The sequence below is a fragment of the Bos grunniens genome, chromosome 23, assembly GCF_055505025.1.
Source record: "Bos grunniens cultivar Pamir isolate PY7600 chromosome 23, Bosgru_T2T1.0, whole genome shotgun sequence".
NCBI lineage: Eukaryota > Metazoa > Chordata > Mammalia > Artiodactyla > Bovidae > Bos > Bos grunniens.
Genome location: NC_141187.1, coordinates 50,139,084 through 50,163,723, shown reverse-complemented (window position 1 = coordinate 50,163,723; position 24,640 = coordinate 50,139,084). Strand labels below are relative to the sequence as shown.

Sequence of the window (24,640 nt, the reverse complement as noted above, 5' to 3'; positions counted from 1 at the left end):
GCCATCCAACCATCTCATCCTCTGTCGTCCCCTTCTCCTCCCACCTTCAATCTTTCCCAGAATCAGGGTCTTTTCAAATGAGTCAGCTCTTCACATCAGGTGGCCAAAGTATTGGAGTTTCAGCTTCAGCATCAGTCCTTCCAATGAATATTCAGGACTGATTTCCTTTAGGAGGGACTGGTTGGATCTCCTTGCAGTCCAAGGAATTCTCAAGAGTCTCCTCTAACAGCACAGTTCAAAAGCATCAGTTCTTCGGTGCTCAGTTTTCTTTATAGTCCAACTCTCACAAGCAATTTTTAGGGAACCAGAAAAGAAAAAAAAAGAAAAAAACCACCAATGAGGAAGAAGCTACCCGCCAAGGGCTGTGAGCAGAGGACAGAGGTGAAGGGTGTTAGAATGTAGAAGTGTGACAGCAGAGCCCTTGAAGGGCTGAGATGCAGGCAGCCTCGGAAGAGGTGCCACCCTCTGAGTTACCATCGACACAGAAGCTTTGGGGGCGGCAGAGCTGAGCCTCAGCTGATTCTAGGAAGGTACAAAAGAGAGCTGGACTCTGGAACCAGCTGCCACTGCCAGGCAATAGGCCTTCAACAGGGGACACGCTTGAACATCGGCAGGAGTGTGAAGGAGAAGTCCTTCTCCCGCTCAGCCCGCCTCTTTCTGGCGCATCTCTGGCAGGTGGCAAAGTAGAAATGTTAATGCAAAGAGCCCCCAGCTTCTCACAGCAGAGCCCTGAAGGCCAATTTGAAGCTGAGAGAAAATAGCTTAATACATAACCCATTCATCCACGCCTTGTGCGCATTTATGGAGTGCTTACTTCGTGTTTGACCTCAAGGCTCTGCGCTAGGCGCAGAGAATTAGGTGGAAACCCCGTGAAGTGCCCTATGGCTCAGCGACTCACGTAACGCAGACCCTCACTTAAAATCAGCTATCTTCTCTGGGGCCCAGAGGGAAACATAAGTGAAAAGGAAATGGAAAACAAAGCAACACGAAAGAAACAGAACTCCAGCTCCTGCCTGTCGAGAGGTCTGCGTTTAGGTTAATTATTGTGAGGCAAGCCAAACGTCAAGGCACAAAGTCACACATGCTTGTGCGCCTTAAATAGTACTTGAGACACAACTGTTTGAAGAGCTCAGAGAAGCAGAAGAATATCTGGGGGACTGTCAGGGAAATCGGGAGCAGGGCGTGGCAACCCGCTCTGGGATTCTTGCCTGGAGAATCCTATGCGCAGAAGAGCCGGGTGGGCTACGGTCCATGGGGTCGCAAAGAGTCAGACACGGCTGAAGCGACTTAGCACAGTACAGGGAAACCTTCACCAAAAAAAAAGTGGGAATGAACGACTTTAGTTTGTAGACAATGGCCTGAACTGGTGAGACCAGGATACAGCAGAAAGCGCCTGGAGCTTGCTGGAAAACTTGCCAGGTGGGGCTGACGTTGCCACCAAGACCTCTGAGAATGGAGTGTGGACTTTGATGCGGGAAACGGAACTTGGGGCCAGCAGAGCATTTCTTGATTCTCTCTAAGGCATAGATGAGCCACTGGGATGTTGAGAATGAGCAGAAATTATACGTAAAAAATATTGTTTTTGTAGCTTTTCGATTTAACACAATACCTTTCAGATAGTGGGATATTTGGAAACAGTTGCTGTGTTGAATGGGATGGGGTGGGATGAAGTGATAAAGGCAGGTCTTAACTTTGAAGAGCTGCCCTATTTTCCCTTGTTTGAAATATAGTACGACATGCCTTGTGAAGTACTTCAGGCAATCAATTTTAAGGACAAAAGTTCAGGAAATAAAAGCAAGCAATAATCAGAGTTTTAACAAGTAAAGATAGAACCCACCTAGGATTTTTCTGGTGGTCTGGTGGTTAAGATTCTGCGCTTCACCGCAGGGGCCGCAAGTTCGAGCCCTGGTTGGGGAACTAAGATCTCATGTGCTGAGTGGTGTGGCCGAAAAGTTAGCAAAAAAAGATGAAACCCACCCATCAGGACCCTGCGCTCATTTCTTAGCCTGAGACCTGCCATCAGCGTGAACATGGCGTCGAGTTTGCAGAGACGGGGAGGGGCAGTTGAAAGCATCATGGACTTCGGTGAGAAGCGTGCTGGGCAATGTGCTGCCAAGTCCATTCCAGGGACTCACGTGGGAAAAAGGCACAGGATGGGTGTGAGTCTTGAGTGTGAGCATGCAGACCATGTGGTGTCCTCACGTCTAACCCGTCGCTTTCTTCTTGGCAGACCCATTGCAAGATTTTGGCTTTTCTGTCGACCAGTGTGCCAGACAATTAAAACCAAATATCAACATTAGATTTGGAATGGTTCTGAGTAAGTAAACATTGCTGACAGCACATAAAACATGACACAGCCTCTTCGTGGCTCAGACACCCGGTTATTTGTATTTGCTGTGGTGGCTGAGCCGCTGCGTCCCATCATTCTCTGGAATTAACTATTTCCATTTCCATTTTCATTTCTCTCTCTGGGTAATATCCAGATAGAGCAGAACTCTCAATTAAAGCTGTTCTTTTGTGAAAAGAGACCCTAGACACTCATTTGGGTGCTATAAGCACCTGGAATCAGTATATCCAATAACAACAACAAAAAGAAAATATTTTGAGCCTAAGTATCAATGTTTGCTCAAAAGAAGGCTTTTTTGCTTAGTTGTCTCAGCCACAAACAAGTCTGGTACCAGCAGCATGGTTTATCCTCGCATTATTTCATTCCACAAATAGCTCATCTAAGCTCTTAAACCCGGACACGGGCAAAGACGTGGAATATCTTCTCCCTCCACCAAGTCAATGAGCCAGGATGCTTTCAGGTTGTTTATTTTTATTTTTACGTGGCCATGTCATCACAGTTGATCATCACATTGCTATAGCTGCTAGACTCTCTCCTTTCTCACAGTTTCCTCAAAACAAGAGCAGAAGGATTTAATAAATTGAGCATATGGACTCTTTCCAGAGAAATGGAGGGAACATTCCCGGACGCCGAGAACTCTCAGGCATCTTGGCATTTCCAGACCTTGCACAGTGTCTGGGCTCCATACCAACAGCTCCGGGAATGCTGTAGGGAGAAAAAGAGGACTAGAAGGAAGGGAGTGAGCAGAATCTAAACAGGGAGGAAAGGAGAAAAGGGCGGAGAGTCGGGAGCCGGCTGTGCAGAGCGGCCAGAAGCTTCCTGTGTGATAATGGACATCAGCAGTGGGGATTACAGGCTGGACCGCAGCCCGCCACTCTTGGGGGAGGCACCTGGGACCACGTAGCTGAGAAGCTGTAGGAGCCAGGTCCCCAGGGTCCACAGCGTCAGGGCACGGGTGCAGGTCAGCTAGCAGCTCCAGGCAGGTGAAGTCAGTGAAAGGCTTTCATCCACAGGCATGTCCCAGTCGCACTGCCCAAAGGCTGTTTTACCAAAACAGAAAGCTGTTCGCCATACGGCGCAGACTTCTGGCGATGAAAGGTCCTTCAGCTCAGGCTTTTATGATTTCTGAACACTCTGATGCTCAGCGAAGCCCACACTAACAGGAAAGCTGGTCTCCCCTTTGCCCCCAGGGGAGGACATCGAGCAGCTGTTTCTGGATGTCGCGCTCTTCAGTAAAGGACTGTCCATCCTGAACTTCTCCTACCCCGTCTGCGAAGTGGATCTACCCAAGTTTTCTTTCTGTGGAAGAAGGAAAGGAGGTAGGTGTTTGGCTGGCTGACGGCCGCTGGGGCCCAGAGAGAGGTGGACAGGAGCTTGCGGCCAAGGCCACGATATCCAGGCCGGTGTCTAGGGTCCCCTCTCCCCTGCGGTTAACCTTAGCCTCATGGATCATCACATGTTGTATAAAAATGACCACATGGCCCATCCCACAGGACCTGCCTTACAGGGCAAGTGTGGACATCAAATGAAATGCATTTATCGAGTGTTTGCAAAGAGAAAATTGTTGTTAATGTTAGCAGTGGCACCTTGTGAAAAATAACCGGTGCAGTAAGTAAGCTACATGAAAACATTGGATATGGACTTAATGTTAAAGGTATTGCAAAGCTTGGAGGTAAGATAAACATGACCCTGACACCTTTTGCAAGCTGATGAGTCCTTTATTCAAAGAAATAATTGCTCCCTGGTTCATCTTTTGTGGCAGTCCGATCTTACCTATGTCAAGTGTTTGTCCAAAGCAGGGAATACATCATAATTAGATGAATTTCAATACACAGCAGAGAAGATTCCCTGAGAGCTGTTTTTCAGGTCTGACATGACATCGCCCAGGAGGCAGGTGTCATTCCTAACAGCAGCTGGAATTGTAGGGCTTCCACGACAAAGTTCGCTGATCTCACACCTGCAAGCAAGACAAAGCGGGAAGCTTAGTGGGCACTGGGGCTGGGCACCTCCCCGCCCTCCCTTTCACAAACGTGGGCATTTCCTGTTTGTTCTGGTTCACGCTGAACATGTGAGCCTGGCCATGCCCCGAGATTATTGAATGCAAAGGCCTCTCAGTCTCACTGCCTCTAGCTGTTCAAAGTCAGTCGTAACAGCTCTATCTAGGTCAGCAATTCACGTTTCATCAGCCAGAGTTCCACTGCCTCACTGTCTCTAAGTGCTGCTTTTTGTGGGTCTAAGAAACGAAGAACTTGCCTAGATTTGGAAAAAGTACCCTGAATACTTTCTGCAAAACACCTTATACCTCACACAGCTGTAGTAGAAAATAAGACAAAGCACCTTCCAGGCAGAGGCCATCTTGATGCGTCCCACCGGTAATCCATGCCAAGGACCGGACAGCCTGTGTCAGCACGCCCGCAGCCCCACCCAGGGCCTCCCTTTGCAACTGTTCACGGCACACGTTAGTAACAAATGCAGTCCCAGGGACTGAGCCACTCATTTCTGCTCTGAAAGAAGGGGAGCAAGTGGCTGTGTCTGAGGCCTCACTTTTAAAATACATCTTCTCTGGGTGGGGTCCCCTACCTTTTGCACATCCGTGATTTCTGGGCCACTGTAGACCTCCTATAGTGGCCCTGTGGTGTAAGGGTTAGCACTCTGGACTTTGAATCCAGCAATCTCAGTGCGACCTACTTATTTGGGGCTTCCCAGATGGCTCAGCAGTGAAGAATCCACCTGCCAATGCAGGAGACCGAGGAGATGCAGGTTCAATCTCTGGGTCGGAAAGATCCCCCGGAGAAGGGCATGGCAACCCACTCCAGTCTTCTCACCTGGGAAGTCTCATGGACAGAGGAGCCTGGCGGGCTACAGTCCAAGGAGTCGCAAAGAGCAGGACCCGACTGAGCGACTAAACAACAAGACTTCTGCATCTCCTGGTTGCTTCGTTTTTTCAGGCTTCGGTCCTGCGGGTCCCCGGGCCTTTGTTCTCGGTCTCTTCCAACACAGGGTTGGAAGCCAGGCTTACACAGAACCAGACCTTTGCTGTCTCTTATGGCTGTGTGACTTCAGGCAGAATTACTCAGTGTGTCTGAGCCTCAGTTTCCACATCTCCACAGAGACCTCATGGGATTCTTAGTAAGGATAAATTGGACAATTATACAAAGTCCTTAGGACAGAGTCTGGCACACAGGACTCAGTAAGTGATAAATGGCAGCAACTGCCGGCAGGTGATGAGGGATTTCTCAAGCAAGGGCTCTGAGCCCCTGAAGTCATCAATCTCAGAGTGGAAGTCTGCATTTTAACAAGACCTGGAGAGGCGGCAGAGCCTCGGGGGCTTAGAAGTTTAAGACCGTTTTTCCTTGGAGGTAGCAGGAACCTGACTTAGGCCCAGGTTGTATATCCTCTGCTGGCTGAGAGCAGAGCCCCCGCAGCCCCCTTCCACCTCTGGGGAGAGAGCCCCGCCTGCAGTTCTCATGAAACTGGAATTTGGAAGCACCAGCAACTCAGCCTTCAGCCTTTCTTCTCTTCATGTTTTATTCTTTGTCTGCATACTTCAAGCAGCTGTGGGTTTCCTGCTTGCAGTGACAGGGCAGCTGCAAATTCATGAAGAATCAACAAAAACAGCGCTTTATTACTGCATTGGCAGCAAACACCCACCCTTGAACTGCAAAAAAAACATAGAAACAATGATCACCTTAGACTTTTTTTTTTTTTACTAAGAGAAGGAAAGGAAGGAAGGAAGAAAGAAAAGACAGAAAGAAAGAAGGGAAGGAAGGAAGGAAAGAAGAAAGAGAAAGAACAGTGCCTGTTCAGGAATTCTGTAACCCTGGGAACTTCCCTCCATCCTCAACATTAAGCCTCTTGTAAATGATCCAAGAATGTGTTGAACTTGTCCTTTGAAATCCATCAGTTCTTTTTGTTGATCCCAAAATATTGAGATTAATAATGACATAGGACCTAGGTCCGGATAGTCAAAGCTATGGTTTTTCTAGTAGTTATGTATGAATGTGAGAGTTGGACCATAAAGAATCTGAGCATCAAAGAATTGATGCTTTCAAATTGGGGTGCTAGAAAAGACTCTTGAGAGTCCCTTGAACTGCAAAGAGATCAAACCAGTCAATCCTAAAGGAAATCAGTCCTGAATATTCATTGGAAGGACTGATGCTGAAGCTGAAGCTCCAATACTTTGGCCACCTGATGCGAAGAACTGACTCCTTGGAAAAGACCCTGATGCTGGGAAAGACTGAAGGCAGGAGGAAAAGGGGATGACAGAGGATGCAATGGTTGGATAGCATCACCGACTCATTGAACATGAACTGGAGTAAACTCTGGGAGACTGTGAAGGACAGGGAAGCCTGGCACGCTGCAGTCCATGGGTTGGCAGAGAGTCGGACACGACTTAGCAACTGAACAGCAACAAAAGGCCAAAGTGTTTTTAATTCTCTAAGGTAATACGGGATCCTTTACAAACTCTCAGCCTGTTGTGGAGTTTCATTAAATCTAATTGAAGTGAAGTCAGTAAGTCATGTCTGACTCTTTGCGACCCCATGGACTGTAGCCTACAAGGCTCCTCTGTCCACGGAATTATCCAGGCAAGAATACTGGAGGGGATTGCCATTTCCTTCTCCAGAGGATCCTCCCAACCCAGGGATTGAACCCAGGTCTCCTGCATCACAGGCAGATGCTTTACCGTCTGAGCCACCAGGGAAGCCAGTACCCACAATTCTGTGTAATCATCATGTAGGAAGCTATTTGAGAAGGCGGACTGGCAGCTCTCCTGTGGACCCCGTGGGTTGCTGGTGTTTGCATTTTAACAAACGTCCTGAGAGCTCTGATGTGCACGAACACCTGAGACCCCCAATCTGAGGAAGACCACCCCCTGTGACATCTGTTTCATGACTTTCGGTCACATTGCCCTTCCCTGTGGCTGCCCCAGATTTCTGAAGATCAGCTGAGTTTCTTCCCTTTCTTCCCATCACCATCTCCTTTGCTTCTCCTTCTGGCAATGCAATTAGCCCACCAATTCACAAGCTGTATTTTGAGAGTTATATTAAGTGTTTACACACAGAAATCCAAAAATAGATTAGTAAGGAAAAAAAAAATTTAAATCCTCCTTCCCTTCTTGCTGCCAGAAGTTATAGCTCTTACAGAGAAAACCTGGGCGGCAAATGCAGAAAGCTCTTGTAGGAAGAATGAAGTTGGAGAAAATCATTTCACCTCCTAGGCCATCCATGGCTCCATCGTTGGCCCTGTCCATTCCAGGAGCCATGAGTCATGTGTGGCTCCTGATAATCAGAAACGGGGCCCATCCAAGTGAGATGAGCTCTGAGTACAGTTTGCACCAAATTTTGAAGACTTTGTACAAAACATAGATTGAAAAAAGAATTTAAAAATCTCATTGATGCTTTCTATATTGGTAATCTATTGAAATTATAGTCTTTTTTTTTAATTTTGTTGAAAAAAATCTTTCAAGCAGAGATGATTCACATAACTTCAAGATAAAATTATTAATGGCATATTTTAATTCATGCATGTTTTACTTTCAATATGATCCTAAAGGGTGCCATTTTTGAAAAAGGATTTTGAAAGGCTTGATCAGTTTTTTCAAGTTTAACTTAACTTTGATATGCATGTCATTGTCTTATAGGCATCATTGGGTTTTTTTCCCTTTAATTGTTAGCTGGTCTCACTCTGCCAGATAAATATTCATTGTCAATGGCTTTAAGTTCTTTAACACTTTCTTTGCCTTTAGAGACCTAGATTTTTTTTTTAATTAAATTCAAAATTTGTATTTTGTATGCAATGTGTTAATTATATTTTCCATTGCCAAAAAAACCAGTTTTTGTTGAAGTATAGCTACTTCACAACGTTGAGTTAGTTTCTGCTGTAGAGCAAAGTGAATCAGCTACACGCGTACATATACCCCCTCTTTTTCGGATTCTCTTCCCGTTTAAGCCACCAGGGAATGCTGAGTAGAGTTCCCTGTGCTCTGCAGTAGGTTCTCATTCGTGATCTGCTTCACACGTAACACCCATAGTGCGCATGTGGTTCTCATTCTCGATCTGCTTCACACGTAACACCCATAGTGCGCATGTGGTTCTCATTCGTGGTCTGCTTCACACGTAACACCCATAGTGTGCATGTGTCAGCGCCGGTCTCTCACTTCATCGTCCCACCCTCTTTCCCCTCCTTGGTGTCCGTTCATTTGTTCTCTATGTCTGCGTCTTTATTTCTGCTTTGCAAATAGGCTCGTTGAAATTATAATAATTGTAATATTTGGGTTAATATGCACGTATTATTAAATTAATTTCGCTTGTTTCTTTTTCCTTTTTAAAAATAATACAAATTACAAATGTGGCTCACATTATATTTCCATTGGATAGTGCTGACCTAAAACCAAATGTCCAATACGATAGCCACTCACCTCGGGAGGCCACTGAAATCACTTACATTGAAATTAAATTAAAACCTTAGCCACACTACCCACCTTTCAAGTTCTCAGTGGCCACATGTGGATGGCGGCTGCTTTATCTAATGATGCTGATGCAGGATAGTCACACCTTTGTGGAATGTTGCACTAAGCATCACTGACCTGGTAGGCTCTGCATCACTCTGCATTTTTCTTAACCACCTGTCCTGAGTTTAGTTGGAATTTGTGTTGGAAATTTCACTGTCTAGACCAGGGACTTTCTCTTTTGTTCAATACCTAGAGTATGCGGGTGTCATGGTTCCAAAGAGGTCTTTGCTGGAGCCCAAGAATCCGCCTGCAGTGCAGGAGGCCTGGGTTCGACCCCTGGATTGGGAAGATCCCCTGGAGAAGGGAAGGGCTACCCACTCCAGTATTCTGGCCTGGAGAATTCCAAGGACTGTATAGTCCATGGAGTTGCAAAGAGTCAGACGCGGCTGAGCGACTTTCACTTCACTTCACTTCAAATATATGTAAGCCGCCACTCTTGGCCCTTCTCCGGCCAACCGCCCAGCCTCCTCTCTGGGCCCGAGATCAGTGTATCAGTGCCCTACTGCTGCTGTGAGCCTAGTGACCTGCCACACAAAGGTGTTCTCTTACCACTCTGGACACCAGAAGCCTGAAACCAGACTCAGGAGGGCTGTGTTCCTTCTGGAGAATTCCGAGGATGGATACAGGTCCATTTCCTTGAGGTTTTTAGTTTGTGGAAGCTGCTCACTTTCCTTGACTTGTAGCCACATCCCTCCTCTCTGATTCCATCCTCACATCCCCTTCTTCTTTTGATCTTCCCCAGCTTATGAGGACCCTTGTGGTTACACTGGACTCACCCAGAGAATCCAAGATAATCTCCCCATCTCAAAATGCTTAATATGACATCTCAAAATCCTAATTTTGCATCTTCAAAATCCCCTTTGCCTTGTAAAGTATCTACAGGTTCTAAAAATCAGGACATGCACATCTGGTGGGGGGAGGGGCAGGCATTAGTAGCCTGTACAGCCTCCAAACAGAGAACCAGCACAGGTTGTCTGAACTGCGCATACTATGACCTTGTGAAGAGGCCATGTAATTGTGCGTCATCAGAAGAAAACTCAAACTCTGTATGCTTCCAATGAAAAGGCCCTCCAAGAAGTTCTGAGAGCTTCACCGGTGATACAGCTACTTGTGTAGCTGGGGTGAGATGTGAGTTTCTCTGTTAGGGGATCCTATCGCTGCTCAGAAAGGTTTGCCTTCGTGGACTGTTCTTGTTGCCCTTCCCAGACCCCATAACGCTCCCACCAGTCAGGTTCCCTGCCCAGAGGAGAAACTATCTGACTAGAAGTGGGGGACACAACCCATGTGTCTGTCGGAACCATTCTTGGCAGAGAAAGAGGCTAAGATTGTCAACGAGTCCTTATAGGAGTTTGTCATTGAGAGGAGGCCCAAGTGATATTAGGGCAGAAAGACCAGGGTAACGAGCACATCTCTGAATGCCTGGAGAGGGGGCATGGCGGGACCCTACTCAGCCCTAGAAGGCTGCTCACTTCATAGTTTTATAAATGCCCATTGCAAGTGCACAGTGAATGTGTCTAAGTTTAAATAACGTTAGATTACTCTCTTAGTGAAAGGGCAGCCGTCTGGTCCACGACTCTTCGGGAGCTGCTATTTCCACATTTTAAAATCCATTTCCTCTCTAAAAATACACTGTGTGCCAATCACACAAATATCTGGGTTCCCCAAAAAAAGTCGATTGGCAGAAGCAACTTCAAGTATTCAGAAGCAGGAGGGTGAAATTTTTAATCCACTCCGTATTAAAAACTGATCAAGATTCCCAAAGAAGGAGAGAAAGAAGTGGGTACAGATATACCGCGGCTCTTTTTATAGCCCTGGAGTGTGAGGATGTTAATTAAAGGAATCTCAGAACCCGAGATGATCTGGAAAAGGAAGGAGCAAGAATTTAATTTTAGGTGTTGTTTCATCAGGTTTAAAAAAAAAAAAGTTTCGCGAGTTACTTGCAGCAATTCTCAGGAACTTCATGGGCCCACAGAAAAGCTCCAGTTGAAACTGTAAAATGAGGACCGAGTTCGTGGCAATCTCTCACCCCACAAAGGTCGCTCATAGTGAAGCACAAATCAGCAGATGTTGGAGCATTAAATGAGCATAACAAAGTGCTTGATAGCATTTGTTTGGTATGCTTCAAAAGACAGCACTTGTCCATTTTTTTTAAACCGGAAGCTAAAAAAGAAAAAAAAGACACCAGTAGAACTTAGCAACTGTTCACAATGGCTCAGGAAGAAGGTTCCCAAACCCAGCCTTGGCATGTTTCTCTGCGTCCCCCTGGGAACCTTCGCGTCCCTCTCCTTCACACTGGGAGGTAAGGTGAGAAACGTGCAGGAAGACCTGCTGGCTCCCCCTTCCCAGGGCCCCGTGCTCCGCGAGCTCGCACACGAGCTCCTAGTCCCCTCCGCGCCCTGCAGAAGAGGCCTTCCTACTTCTGCATTGCAAGTGCAGGCGCTGCGTCACGGGATAGTTAGCAACTCGTCCACCAACACTTAGTGAGGAGGAGAGCTGGGTCCTGCCTCCAGGATCCAGCCGTTTGCACTGTGTCACCTTAGAACACCAAGTAGATACGTGAAGTGGGTATAAAATGCGTCCAGGGGAATCCAAGCAGAATCCAGCCGCACCTGACGGGAAGGGGCGCGCTCACTGGTGTGCTGGGACTCTGCTCCTCTGTCAGCTGGGTCCCGTTCCCTGAGGGACTTCAAGTGGTTCGTGGTCCCAGCAGCCATGGTTCTTGAGCTGCAGGCAGCAGAAACCTACTCCTGCCGTCAGCAGCAAAGGGATTGTCTTGAAAGGCTACCGAGAAGTCACAGAATCAGCGAGAAGCCTCGGGGAGATCTTGTCATTCAAACGTCCCACACCAACCATCGTCTCAAACACAGCATCTGTTTGTAAATTTAGCAAATCTTCCCAAACATCATTATCAGGGCTTTATACGGATTAGCTCTCTTCATTCCTCGCAACTCTGTTGTTGTCCTTACTATACCCGTCTTAAAAACGAGGGTGCTGAGCCCAAAGTGATCGTAACTGTCCAAGGTCGATCAGTCACGGGAAGTTGTCTTAGGATTTAACCCTGAGTATCCCAGGACCAGCCTACCCTCTGAACCCTCATCCTGCCTGGCTCTCTCGTGACCTGCATGTCTCCTGCTACTTGCTACGGCCTGGATTCTGTCCCACTTAGGGATTTATGTACCACAGTCAGAGACCCTTTGCTTCCATCACTGGATCCCCAGGGCACAGTAAGCACAGACAATAGTAAAGTCAATTCTGTTTCAACACTTGAATGACGTGATGTGCGCTTTGTCTGTCTTTCCAGAGCAGATTTATTATGCCGGCCCTATCAATAATCCTGGATTTGAAATTCCCGAGGTAAGGGTTTGGTTTGCTGTTTTATTTTGTTCCTTAATTATTGTATCGAGCAGTTTCTTAAAGAAGGAGGTGGGCAGGGAAGAGACAGCAGAGGAGGAGAGGGAATTAAACTAAAACCTTCAAGTTTTTGCACCGCCTTTCACTGAGAAGACCCTTTCTGGGTGAAGCTGTTACTTCATTGTGGGCACTTGCTAATTAAAGCTTGACGCATGGGTTTTGGCGTTTTGGTGTTTAACATTTTTGTCCGGCGGGATCCTGGGGCACCCCTTGTGGAGACAGCGCCCCTAGAGAGGGGCTCTGGGGCCCTGTCCTGCTGGAGGACTCTGTCCAGGGGCCTCCGCGTGGCCAGACTGTTAGAGGCGAGGCAGGCAGCCACAGGCGGGCTGGCCATTCGGAGAAGGGAAGAGAGACAGCCCAGAAAGCTCTAAGCTCCCCAGTTACTGCGCTTGCTCAGTACTCACAAGCTCCCACCCCGTAAATAAAATGTCCACGTCTTGCACCTTCACTGTTTTTCCAACAATTCCTTTTTATTTAAAATACCATTAGTTTATGAAACAGCCGAATTCCAGCGACTCAGACATAGCGATCCATTCTCAATAGCTACTCCTGAGAGCATCCTTCAGAAAAACATCAAGAGAATCACAGAAATGTAATCGGTTTGTTTCATTTTTTGGTTTTCAATTTCATCCTTTTCATCTTCCAAAGCCTGAGTATGACTCTAGAAGAGGACCTCCTGCTCCATAAAGAATCTCTTGAACTCGTTTCATCCCCCAGGACATGTTCCCTTTCTGTCCCAGCCTCTGCATTCCTCCTCTTCAAGCCGCCAAGTCTCCAGACCACCTCGGTCTTTCTCCAGCGATGCTTTGGCAGCTGGGGCAGGTCCAGCTTTCCAGAGTCTTCTCCTCAGGCCTTTCAGGGTAACACGCAAGTTGTACAAACTCTCTTCCCTTCTAGGATGTGAGACCAAATTTCTCCCACAACGTTTTTGCTTTAAATCTTTGCTATTTGAATTCTTTTTCTTTCTCCATTTTTTTCTGTGGATCCTTCCCATGCACCCCCAATCCATCAACTTGAAATTTGCAAGCAATTAACTTTTGTTTTGCATTACTAACTTAAAAAAAAAAAAAAGCAGTTACTCTTAGCAACTGGAATGAAATAGAGAGAAAGAACTTAAAAGTCATAGGATCACTTTGAAAGAAATGAAGCCCAGATGTACCGAGGTTTATTGCATCCACGTAGGATACGTGGGTGAACGCATCACCTGCATCCGTGGCCCACTTGCATTACCTGCATCCGTGGCGCACTGACGATGGTCCTTGAGATGTTGCCCAGTGTGAGGCTAAGACAGTGGTCAGGTTGCCTGCCCCCTCCTGCCTGTTCAAGCATCCACAGAAGCCCTCTGTGCCATCCTCCTACCTCTTCAAGACTTTCTGGGCCTGTGGAGCAGGAACCTGGCCAGTCCTGACCCCCGAGGCAGGCCTGCAGGGGACAGAACCAGAACCACATGTGAGCCATCATGTGAGCCGCACAGGCAGCTGGAGGCCTTAATCCCAACCTGGGCTCCCCTGCTGGCCCGAGACCAGCCCGGCCTCCCAGGCGCCCCTGGCTGGCCGCCAGCCTGCAGGCCGCAGAGACGCTGCTTCCTAACGTGGAACAGAAATGGTGTGCAGACTTTTGGTTTTAGAAGACCTTGCCCAGGTGCCCCCTTCTCCCACCAAACCCCCCAGAGGTGGGCTCTGTGCTAATTCCATCCCTGCTCGGCTGAAAACTGCCCACTCGGCTGCCAGTCTTCAGTGTGTTGGTATTATTTTCTTTTTATCACAACCAGTCCTTGGCCCCACTGAAGTCCCGCCTGCAGCGGGCATCTGTCTATGGCGGCTGCTTTCTGACTTAGAGACTCTATGAACTTCCAGCTTGGCTGCCAACTTGGAGGTACAGCCTGAACCCTCTAAGTGCCAAGGGTGCAACTACAGCCTCCTACCTGGCGAATCCAAACCGCGGAAAGGCCCCTGGTCTGTGCCTCGTCCCTTCTTCCTGCCCGCAGATGGGCACAGCTGCCTGAACACTTTCACCCCTTAGAGCAGAGTCTGTATTAATATATCTTGTGATTCAGAATCCCGAACCCCTTCCTTCAAATACTGCATCTTTTGTTAGGCTTCTAAAGCATGGATGAAAGACTCAGTTGGGTTACAGTAATTTCGTGTAGCGTGTTCTTAAAGGCACAGGAACAGTGAAAAGTAGATGATGGGGATGACGATGATGATAGAGAGGAAGAAGCCCACTCGGGTGCACGTGTGAGCTGGTCTTTATCCAGACCTAATTCTCTGACTTTTACACTGTGACTGACACCCCTAACACTGCTTCTGAAGTCATAGCTGCTGCTATTTGAGCAGGCCTAGGGAGCCTAGACCGTCATAGAGTCTTTAAGGTGAAGGGTGCCTAAGGTCACCTTCAGCAGCCTTCACACCCAAGACCCCATCAGTGCTGGGGAACCCGCTCGCTCCTGGGCCTCTGCTAATTGCTAGAAAGTTCTTCTTTCCTAGCCCGAGACCAGTCATGCACCATCCATCCAGTGGTCTGATCTGGCCCTGCCCTCCAGCTGACACAGATTAAACACCCTCCCTTTCTTGGATGGGGGCTTCCCTGGTGGCTCAGATGGTAAAGAATCTGCCTGCAGTGCAGGAGACCTGGATTTGATGCCTGGGTTGGGAAGATTCCCTGGAGAAGAGAAAGGCAGCCCACTCCAGAATTTTTGCCTGGAGAATCCCCATGGACAGAGGAGCCTGGTAGGCTTTAGTCCATCGGATTGCAAAGAGTTGGGCACAACTGAGCAACTAACACACACTTTCCCTTGGGTGACTGGCTCCTTAGAGATGGGCCAAGAGTCCCAGGAGCTTCTTCCACCCTCCACCATGCAGAGCCTTTCTCCTCGGGACAGAGTGTCTGCAGCCACGGGCTGTGGGGTGGGTAGGGCTTCGGCCACGAGCACTGCAGATGTGGCTCCTGCCCAGGGCCTCTCTGCTGCACCACACACAGCCTGGGCGGCCTTCCCTGACCGCAGGCAGAGGGGCTCCTCTGTGGCTGGCCATGGCCAGAAAGGACCCTGAAAGGCAGGAACACGTTCTCTAGTGGCGCGTTCAGGTTCCGTGCCGTTGAGTTTTGCCCCCCAACTGCCTCCTCCGTCTCCACACACAGCACTCCATCTTTCCTGTTGCTCAGGCCAGGATCCTTGGGGTCAGCCTTCACCCCTCTCTTCCCCACCCACGTGGGTCTCCTCAGCAAACCGTCTTGGCTCTTCTTTGCAAATCCAGCCAGAATGCCCACCTCTCCCCCGTCTCCCCCAGCTGCTCCGAACCGTCCCCACCTCTCACCTGGCTCTTGCAGCGCCTCCTACCTGGTCCACCACTTCCTCCGCATCTCCCCCCATCTCCTTCCAGTGTCGGCAGGCATGCTGCCGACAGCCATGTCGGGACAGGCCACCCCCCAGAGTGGAGGCTGGTGCCGCCCCCCCCAGGCCCTTGGGGCTGTCCCCTGCCTCCTCCCTCTCCTCCTGCGGGCCTCTCCCAGGAGTCCCGTCTGCCTCCTCAAACGCGGGGCCCCCAGCCTCCAGGGGAATGGTGAGCTCCCGCACTTCCTTCAGATCTTGGCCCCAAGGTCACCTGCTCAGGGAACCTGCCTTGAGCACCCTACTCAAAACCACACAGCAGCCCCACCACCCCATCGGTCCACTCCCCATGGGAGCGCCATCTGAAGCACCAGCATCTCAGGCTTAGCCAGCCATCCCGGGCGCCCTCTGCTCTCCCGGCCAGCCTGGGGGCCCGCAGGGCAGGCATGGTTCCTCCCGCTGACCTGACCCCCAGGGTCGAGAGCGGAGGCCACATGTGATGGGCTCACTGAGTGCCCACTGCAAGCCGATGGCTTTGCCAGTCTCACAGCTGCTGCTTCCCTGTGCCCCTCAGGGAGACTACCAGGTCCTGCTGGAGCTCTACAACCAAGACCATGCCACCGTGGCCTGTGCCAACGCCACCGTCCTCTATTCCTGAGCCTCTCGAAGCATGGTCAGCAGTCCCGTGGCAACAGCGCTCCTCCCACAGACCCTGCTGAGAGGGAGGACCAGCAGACCACACAGCAAGCCTCCTGGAAGGTGCCAGCGCTGATGTCAGCCGCAGGACCAGAGGTCCCCGCGCTCCCTGGATGCAACGAAAGCCCCGCAGTATCCGCCTCCCAGGAGCTCCTGGGGGTCAACCCAGCAGTCCTGAGGGACCGTCCCTCATCCCTAAGTGCTCTCCTGACAAAGCTCACCTCTTTCCAGCTCCTGGGAGCCCAGGATCAAATAAAGAAACTGGCCCACAAGGAGTGCCTCGTGGTTTGTTTAAGAATCCTGGTACAGCCCTGTAGCTGTAGCGTGAGCTCCTCTGCACACAGAGCCACGGGCTGCCACAGCATAAGTGATGCTGAGAGATGCAGGAAGGTGGGGGCACGCCTGCAAGGGCAGAGCTGGGATAAGCCCCACACTCTGGACGTGAGGCCCAGAAGCTGGTGAAACCTCACACACAGACATCACAGTCTCCACTGAACTAACCTCTTGAAAACTTCATCCCGGAGTGCGGCTGTCCTGGCCCCAGCGCACCTCGGCTCTCCTGAGTGTGCTCCTTAATTCACCCCCCGCGTCACTGCCGGCCACTCACATAGCAGGCCCTCTGCTCAGCACTTAGGCTACTCCAGGGGGCAAAAGAGAGCTTGTCTCTGCCCTCATTGAGCCTTCAGGCCCCCAAAATATTAAAAATTCCAGTCCCCCACAGTCGTGCACATGCAGAGCCGCCTCCTTCAATGCCCCCCATAAACGGCGAGGTCGCCTGCTGTTGCCAGAGCCCATGGGTGCCCTGATGTCTCCTGTCCCTGGATGTGCAGAATCCCCTGGGGGGCCCCGCCCCCTGCCACACCCTCCTGCTCCCCCGCTTCTGCTTCCAGCACCCCGGTCCCACGTCTGTCCCTCTTGCTCCTGCGAAGGGGCTGGAGTTGGGAGACTGGGGTTGACTATGTGTTTGCAGGCCTTTTACAGCCATAAAGGTGCCACTGTGCTAGTGATGAAAAGAGCAAAGAAATGCATAGTTTTAGAATCTCCGTTGCTATTAATTACCATCCGTCCATAGTTGAACTACCCGGAATAGCAGGCCATGAATGCCTGGTGAATCAAAACCTTAAGCCCAGCATCTGAGGTTTCCTGGGTTGTGGAGAGACGAAATTACAGCAGTGTTCTCGCTGACGCCTAACATGCTCCGGGGCAAAGGCTCGCTGTGGCCATGCCAGGCTCAGGGGCAAAGCTCAGGGCACACACGTGGCCGGGGGCAGGGGGAACAGTTGTGGATCCAGACGGCAGACTGGACTGCTGGTCCTTCTCCATTCCTCCCAGCCAGACATTCCCCGTTCCCTTTCCAGAAACAACCCCACGTCCAGTAGGGGCCCTGGGTGGAGTCCAGGAATTCACAGGTTCCACAGACGGCTCAGGATAGCTGTCGCTGCCTTCCAAAGATGGGGACGGGGAAGAAGCAGAGCACATCTCATCTGCCTCTATTCAGCTGCTCCTTTTTCTATTCTTTGCTCTCTTCTTAAAATTCATTGATGGTGTTTGTGTGTGTGTGTGAAAGAGAGAGAGAGGGAGAGGGAGAGAGAGCGAGCCAAAGAGGCAGGGGGAGAAAGAAAGAGAGTTTTCAAGGCTGTAGGTTTAGTTAAACAGAGACTTACACACACATGTGGGCTGACCCTGCCTTGGCTGAGCACACAGGAGCTCACAGCAGTTGCACTAAGGGTGTGATTTGAGGAAGAAAAAAGTGTTTCTCAGCACCCAGATATGTCTGCCCTTACATTTCACTGAGTTCCACTCCTGCAAGTTGAGAAAGTTTTTCCCTGTTTATGACTCTCCAATTAAAAAGTACAAACCGTCCTGGTAGGCGAAATGCCAGAATAATTATCATAACTCAGGCAGAGCATCATAACCAGGGTGAGGCTTGGAGTTGCCAACATAGGAAGCGGGAGGTATTAGAGGGCAGGTGGGCAACCCACCGCAAGCTCTTAGGCTGGTCACCCACGTGTGCCCAGGGGGCAGGGTTGGGGATGTGGGGAGGGAGAGGGGGCCGTGCCAAAGAACTTAATTACTTCTTATCCATGATTTGCCATTGTTTCAAAATCACCATCAAGTATTCTAAAAATCTCTCCTAAATAAACTTCGCTGAAAAAAAAAAAAAATTCCCTGATTTAAGATAATGCTATGATGCCTCCAAACCAAGGGACTCAAGTGGAAATAAGCGAGCTCCAGTCATTTTGGTGTCTGTAGGCCCTTCCTAATATTTTAAGAGCACCTCTGTGTATGTGTGGGTGTGTGTGTGCGTGTGTTTGTATTATTTTTAAGGAAACTTTGGTGCCCAAGGAGAACTTCCCCAAGCAAGGTTCAGGCAGAAAGCTGAAGATCCACTGGGTCAGTGTGATCGCCCCACTTGGAATGTTTGTAAGGAAAGGAGACCAGCTCCATCTGGTTATACACATGGCTCACCGCTCACTGCTGAGGTCATGCGGTTCAGGCTTCAGCCACGGTTCGCTAGAAAGCTTCACATGGTCATCACCATGTCACCTCTATTTCTCTGCAGTTCTTTTACCTCTGGCCTCCCTGAGTATCGGCTTCATCCTTCGACAGTCCTTCCTATAATAGTAAATAGTTTCACACTTGTCCAAAGTACAGAGGAGGGGGGCCTTTCTCCCCAGCCCAGCATTCACTCTGAGTGCAATGGTTTGGATCACGTGACCATTCTTGGCCAATCACCTTGCCCCGGTGCTGATTGGCTTGCCTGTGTCACATGACCCACCCGAGAGCTGGATTGGCATTAGTCCCACTGGAACCACACCATCCCCTAAGTGGGCACTGGGGAGGCTAGAAATTGTACAGAGAGGAAAGAGTTGTGGAAGAAGCATCTAGAATTAGGCCATCTTTTCAGCTGTTAACTGGGCGAGGGCCTCAGATTCTCGAAGCCTCTGTTTGTTCATCTGCACACGTCAACAGTAATAATACCTGCCTTACTTACAGAAATACCTTGAGAAGTAAATGAAAGAACAGTGCCAGGCATGTAGCTCAATGAATATGAGTTATTATTCTGTTCAGGAGGTGCATGAGTCAGTTCAGAATGCTGTAATAAAAATACCATAAGCTGGGTGCCTTACGGACAACAGACATTTATTTCTCACATTTTTCTCATTTATTTCTGGAGCTCAGAAAGACCAAGCTGCTGGTAAATTTGATGTCTGGTGGAGCCCGCTTCCTGGACCGCAGACAGTTGTCCTTCTGCTGTGCCCTCATGTGACAAGGTGGGTGCTGGAGTGCTCTGGGGTCCCTTTTTATAGAAGCACGAATCATGTCATCACCTCCCAAAGACCCACCCGCTAACAGCACCATGATGGAGGTTAGGATTTTAACCTATGAACTTAGGGGAGACACAGACATTCAGTCCAAAGCAGATGGGTACTCACCTTGGAGCTGAAGGCCTGTTGCCTAATTTCCCTTCGACATCATCGGATGCAAACTGTCTCTGAGCCTTGACCTCACCCAGGAGCCTGTGTTCCTTTTATGTCCTGACGTGGTTCCTTGGCACCTTGATTTCTTCTACCTGTGGCTGGTTTAAGTCAATCTAGGTTAAGGTCATGTTCACTGAACTGCATAAACCCTGAGAAGAATTTAAGGGAAATATTCAGGGACAAGTTTCCCCTGAAACAGAAACTTTCCAGGCCAAAAAAAAAAAAAGAGGCCTAAGAAAGAAAATGCATGTAATTTTTAATTAAACTTGCTTCCTGTTTAAAAAAAAAGAAAAGATACACATTGGGGATGTGAAGAACTAAATGTAACATCTGCAAATGTAACAATTACGTCTGCCTCCAGAAAAAATCACCCAAAATAGCTAGTGAGAGAATGGAAAAGGCCACGTGCTGATTTTAACCTGACTTGTCAAGGAGGGAAAACATACCATCCCAGCAGCTCAACTTCAGATTTGAATCATCTACAGTTTTCTCAGCCAGGTTTCTCAGACAAGTTCCTCTGCCGAGTTTCCCCATCATTTGATCTGGGCAAGCAGGGATTCCAGGGGAATTGGGAATCAGCCACTTAACATCTAGTTTGTAAATAACTTCAGTTGTTCCATTGGAACTGAAGTCCTCAGCTGCCTTCAAATGTACCAACCTGATTTTTTTTTCCTCCCCAAACCCAGATTTCCTTTAAAAAGTAGGACAACACCAATTTCTTTCTTTCAGTTTCTTGGTCCCTCACTCTTGAAAAAAAGAATATTTGCATCGATCTTATTTCAGCTGAAAACAATAATTTCTTCCTTCAGCTGATGTTTTTATGGATTCCTTGAAACTCAACCAAGGATGCAAAGAAGGAAAAAGTCCATGCCGCACAAGCTCATATCATTTTATTGTGGTTTTCCCTCCTTGTCTTCTACTCAATGGTTGGAGAAAACTGGAGAAGGGGCCAGAGAATATTATTGAAATAATCAAAGAGTTACAACAGGGATTCCACATCAGTTCAGTTCAGTCGCTCAAATTGTGTCTGACGCTTTGTGACCCCATGGACTGCAGCACGCCAGGCCTCCCTGTCCGTCATCATCTCCCGGAGCTTGGTCAAACTCATGTCCATTGAGTCGGTGATGCCATCCAACCATCTCATCCTCTGTCGTCCCCTTCTCCTCCTGCCTTCAGTCTTTCCCAGCATCAGGGTCTTTTCAAATGAGTCAGCTCTTCCCATCATAAATCAAGGATTCCACATAAAGGTAGACTAAAAAGGTTAAAATACGTGATATAGAAAAATAACGTTTGAGAAGGCAGAACAACTGCAGTAGTAATAGCGCCAGTTTAAAAGCTAACAATTTTTTGAGCACTTGCTATGTTTTGGTGTTGTGCTAGGGACTTTGTGTTCAGTTACTCAACGTTGTCTGACTCTTTGAGGCCCCATGGGCTATAGCCCGCCAGGCTCCTCTGTCCAAGGGATTTTTCCAGGAAAGAATACTGGAGTGGGTTGCCATTTCCTACTCCAGGGGATCTTCCCCACCCAAGGATCAAACACGAGTCTCTTGCGTCTCCTGCATTGGGAAGCAGATTCTTTCCCATTGTGCCACCAGGGGAGTCCAGCCTCCGTCTCAATACTTAGTCTCATTGAGCCCATGGGGGATAATCCAATGGCCCACTTTATAGAAGAGGAAGTCAAGGTTAGCGAAGTGAAGAAGCAGAGCCCTGCATCTTCAGGGATCAGTGGGACTGCAGCGGCCCTGGCACCCTGACAGGCGCAGTGGGGCCCCTGGGGTGCTCGGTGTCCATCGGCTCATTCCCGCGCTTACTTCTCCAGCCAGATGCAGTAACACCCTGAGTCACACCTTTCCCCAGAAAAGGGTCACGTGCTTAGTTCGTTTTGCTGCTGAAACAAAAACACAATGGAATGGGCAGCTTAGGAGCAGCAGAAACGCCCCTTTTCACATTTCTGGAAGCTGCAAGTCCAGGGTGTCTGGGGACGGCCCTCCTGGCTCCTGGTTCTGGGCCGATGGCTGTCTTCCCCCTGGGTCCTGAGTGCTGGAAGCGGGGAGGGGGCTCCCTGTGGCCTCTTTGATAAGCGCTCCACACCCACCCAAGGGGAGTCCAGCCTCTTGACCCAACCATTCTCCAAAGCCCTCACCTGGCAACACCATCACAGGGGTGGGGTCTGTTTCAACCTCTGAGGTTTTGAGGGATGCAAAGGTTCAGACCTCACACCTGCTTTCTATTTTTCCTTTTCTCACCTCCTTTTTGGTCATGAAATGGAAGAAACTGAAGGCCGGCTTAACGATGAAACTCCCCTATTAAAAATGAATTGTCCAGACCACCAAAAAGAAAGAAGAGTTATGCAATATGATCGAAGCAGTAAATGTCACTTTGACAGCAATCATTACAATATATGGCTGTATTATTTAATACCTTGTACATCTTAAACATACACATTGTTGTATGTCAATATATTTGATTTTTAAAAAAATAAATGAAGGAGTAAACCACCCGTGGTCACCTGTCCATGTCTGCACTCTCGGTGACGACCCTCTCCACCATCCTGGGCGACACACGCCTGGTCTGCTGTCATTTGGAAGAGAAAGGTGCTTAAGTCTTGCCTCGTTCCCTGTCCACAGTTTTTCATCATCGCGCTGGATTGTCCCTTTGTTGCCTGCAAAAGTACCAGACCATTTGTTTGTCTGAGTTGCGTTTTTTCCCTTCCCTTTCACAGGCCCTGAGGGCTGTCTGTCTGCAGCTGTTTGCTTCTTGTTCAATTTTTTAATTGGATCTCACTGTTCAATATTTTACATGTTTTGACTTCAATATTTCACAGTCACGCTCAGGCTGTAGAACCCTGGACTTGGAGACGAGCCTTTAAGGTCACCCCTGGGAGGGGGTCATACCTGCCCCACTTAGGGAGCTGGCTCCCAGATGCTGGAGAAACGGCCCTAAAAATCAGAACCTGAGACTCAGCACAGCTGTGGAAGGAAGCCGATCCTCCCTGGAGCAAAGGGCACACGTCGTCTCTTCTGGATATTTTGGGGTGGAAGTCGTGATGTGGGCTCTGCCTTGTGGGCGAGCTTCTGAGGACAGAGGCAGAAGGGAAGGGGCCTGGGGTCCTACGCCCCCACCTGGCCCTGCAGATGTGCATTGAGCCTTGAGGAGAGAGAACGCCCGCAGGAGTCTGGGCTGGTAGCTGACACACCAGGCACTCAGGGCCTCCAGGCCCCCCGTGGCATGTTGTGGGGTCCGCATGGCAATGGGGTACAGGCACCAGAGGGTAGAGTACCGCATGGTGTCTCTACAAACCGGGGGACCCAGCACCAAGCAGGGCGGGGAGAGCCAGGCCTGGGCACGGCGCCACGCGCCCCAGGACACACAAGGGCAGCGATGCTCAGCCTTCTTGCTGAGATGCTTCAGTTCTTCTTGCTGAGAACCTGGGTCAGGGCCCCGGGGAGGCGCCCGAGAATGAGACAGGAAAGAACTGCTCTTCTGCTGACAGAGGCCCCAGAAATAACCAGCGGGGGCGGGAGGAGAGTCTGCAGAGATCCCTTCACATGTGAGATAAGGGCTCCGTCAGGGACGCTTAATTCAGCTCTCGTCGTCAGAACGTCTTCACTGGAACCCACGAGCGGACGCCTGAGACGTTCCAGCTTTGCTGGTGGGCGCGGGTCCCTTCCGCAGAGCCACTCCCCCTTCCAGGGCTGGAATTCCGTTTCTTCCCCACGTGCTCCCTCCTCGGCTCCTTCAGTTTCCCTGCAGACACGTGGGGGTCCATGTGGACCTCCCTGGAACCTCCGCTCTAGCCCCGTCCTGTTGTTTTCCCGTCTCCCTGATGACAGGAAGGATGCTCTGCTCTCACCCTGGACTCCCTCCCTCAGCCCCTCCCGACAAGAAGCACTGGACTCTTGTCTGTTTACGGTCTGGACCACACACTCCCCCAATCCCTACAGCCCCTCTGTTCTCCTTACTCCCAAAGGAAACTTGTGGTGGGGTGTATAGCAGGAGAAACTCCAGACCCAGGGTAACTCGCAACATTGTTGTTGTTCAGTCACTAAGTTGTGTCCAGTTCTTTGCGGCCCCATGGACTGCAGCATGTCTGGCTTCCCTGTCTGTCCTCATCTCCAGGAACTTACTCAAACTCATGTCCATTGAGTTGGTGGTGCCATCTAACCATCTCATCCTCTGCCGCCCTCTTCTCCTCCTGCCCTCAGTCTTTCCCAGCGTCAGGTTCTTTTCCAACAAGTTGGCCCTTTACATCAGGTGGCCAAAGTATTGCTTCAGCATCAGTTCTCCAATGAATATTCAGGACTGATTTCCTTTAAGACTGACTGGTTTAATCTACTTGAAGTCCAAGGGACTCTCAAGAGTCTTCTCCAACACCACAGTTCAAAAGCAGCAATTCTTTGTCGCTCAGCCTTCTTTATGGTCCAACGCTCACATCTGTGCATAACTAGTGGAAAAACCACAGCTTTGACTATATGGACCTTTGTTGGCAAAGTGATGTCTCTGCTTTTTAATTCGCTGTCTAGGTTTGTCAGAGCTTTCCTTCCAAGGAGCAAGCATCTTTTTACAATGCATTACAGCATATTAGATCTTTACTACGTATAGGACAAGAGTGAACTGCGTAGGGGACAATGTCCTACCTACATAGACAATATTTATGAGTTATTAGCTAACCACTCAGAGAAATCGTGTCCTCTTCTCTCTAGGCTCCACAAAAACCAGATATTAATCTCAACCTCAGGGTTGTGGGCCAAAAGACATATAGCGAAAGTTCAGACTAGCAAGTTACCTGGGAGGAAGCGATTTAGCCAACGAGATGGGCGTAATTCGTTTAAGAAAGAAAAATAAGGTGATGATGTGCTAGTTTG

At 49.3% G+C, this 24,640-nt stretch overlaps 1 protein-coding gene across 3 annotated transcripts in view; it reads left to right on the top strand.

The window, feature by feature from the left end:
• LY86 (lymphocyte antigen 86) overlaps positions 1-16,565 on the top strand; it is a 42,663-nt gene extending 26,098 nt beyond the window's left edge. For all 3 annotated transcript variants that reach the window (XM_086370906.1, XM_086370907.1, XM_086370905.1), the window contains 4 exons: positions 2,231-2,317; positions 3,538-3,666; positions 12,160-12,212; positions 16,172-16,565. In XM_086370906.1, the coding sequence (XP_086227032.1) occupies positions 2,231-2,317; positions 3,538-3,666; positions 12,160-12,212; positions 16,172-16,255 (353 nt within the window). In that variant the 3' untranslated portion in view covers positions 16,256-16,565. The remainder of the gene's footprint in view (positions 1-2,230; positions 2,318-3,537; positions 3,667-12,159; positions 12,213-16,171) is intronic.
• Positions 16,566-24,640: the final 8,075 nt, after the last annotated feature.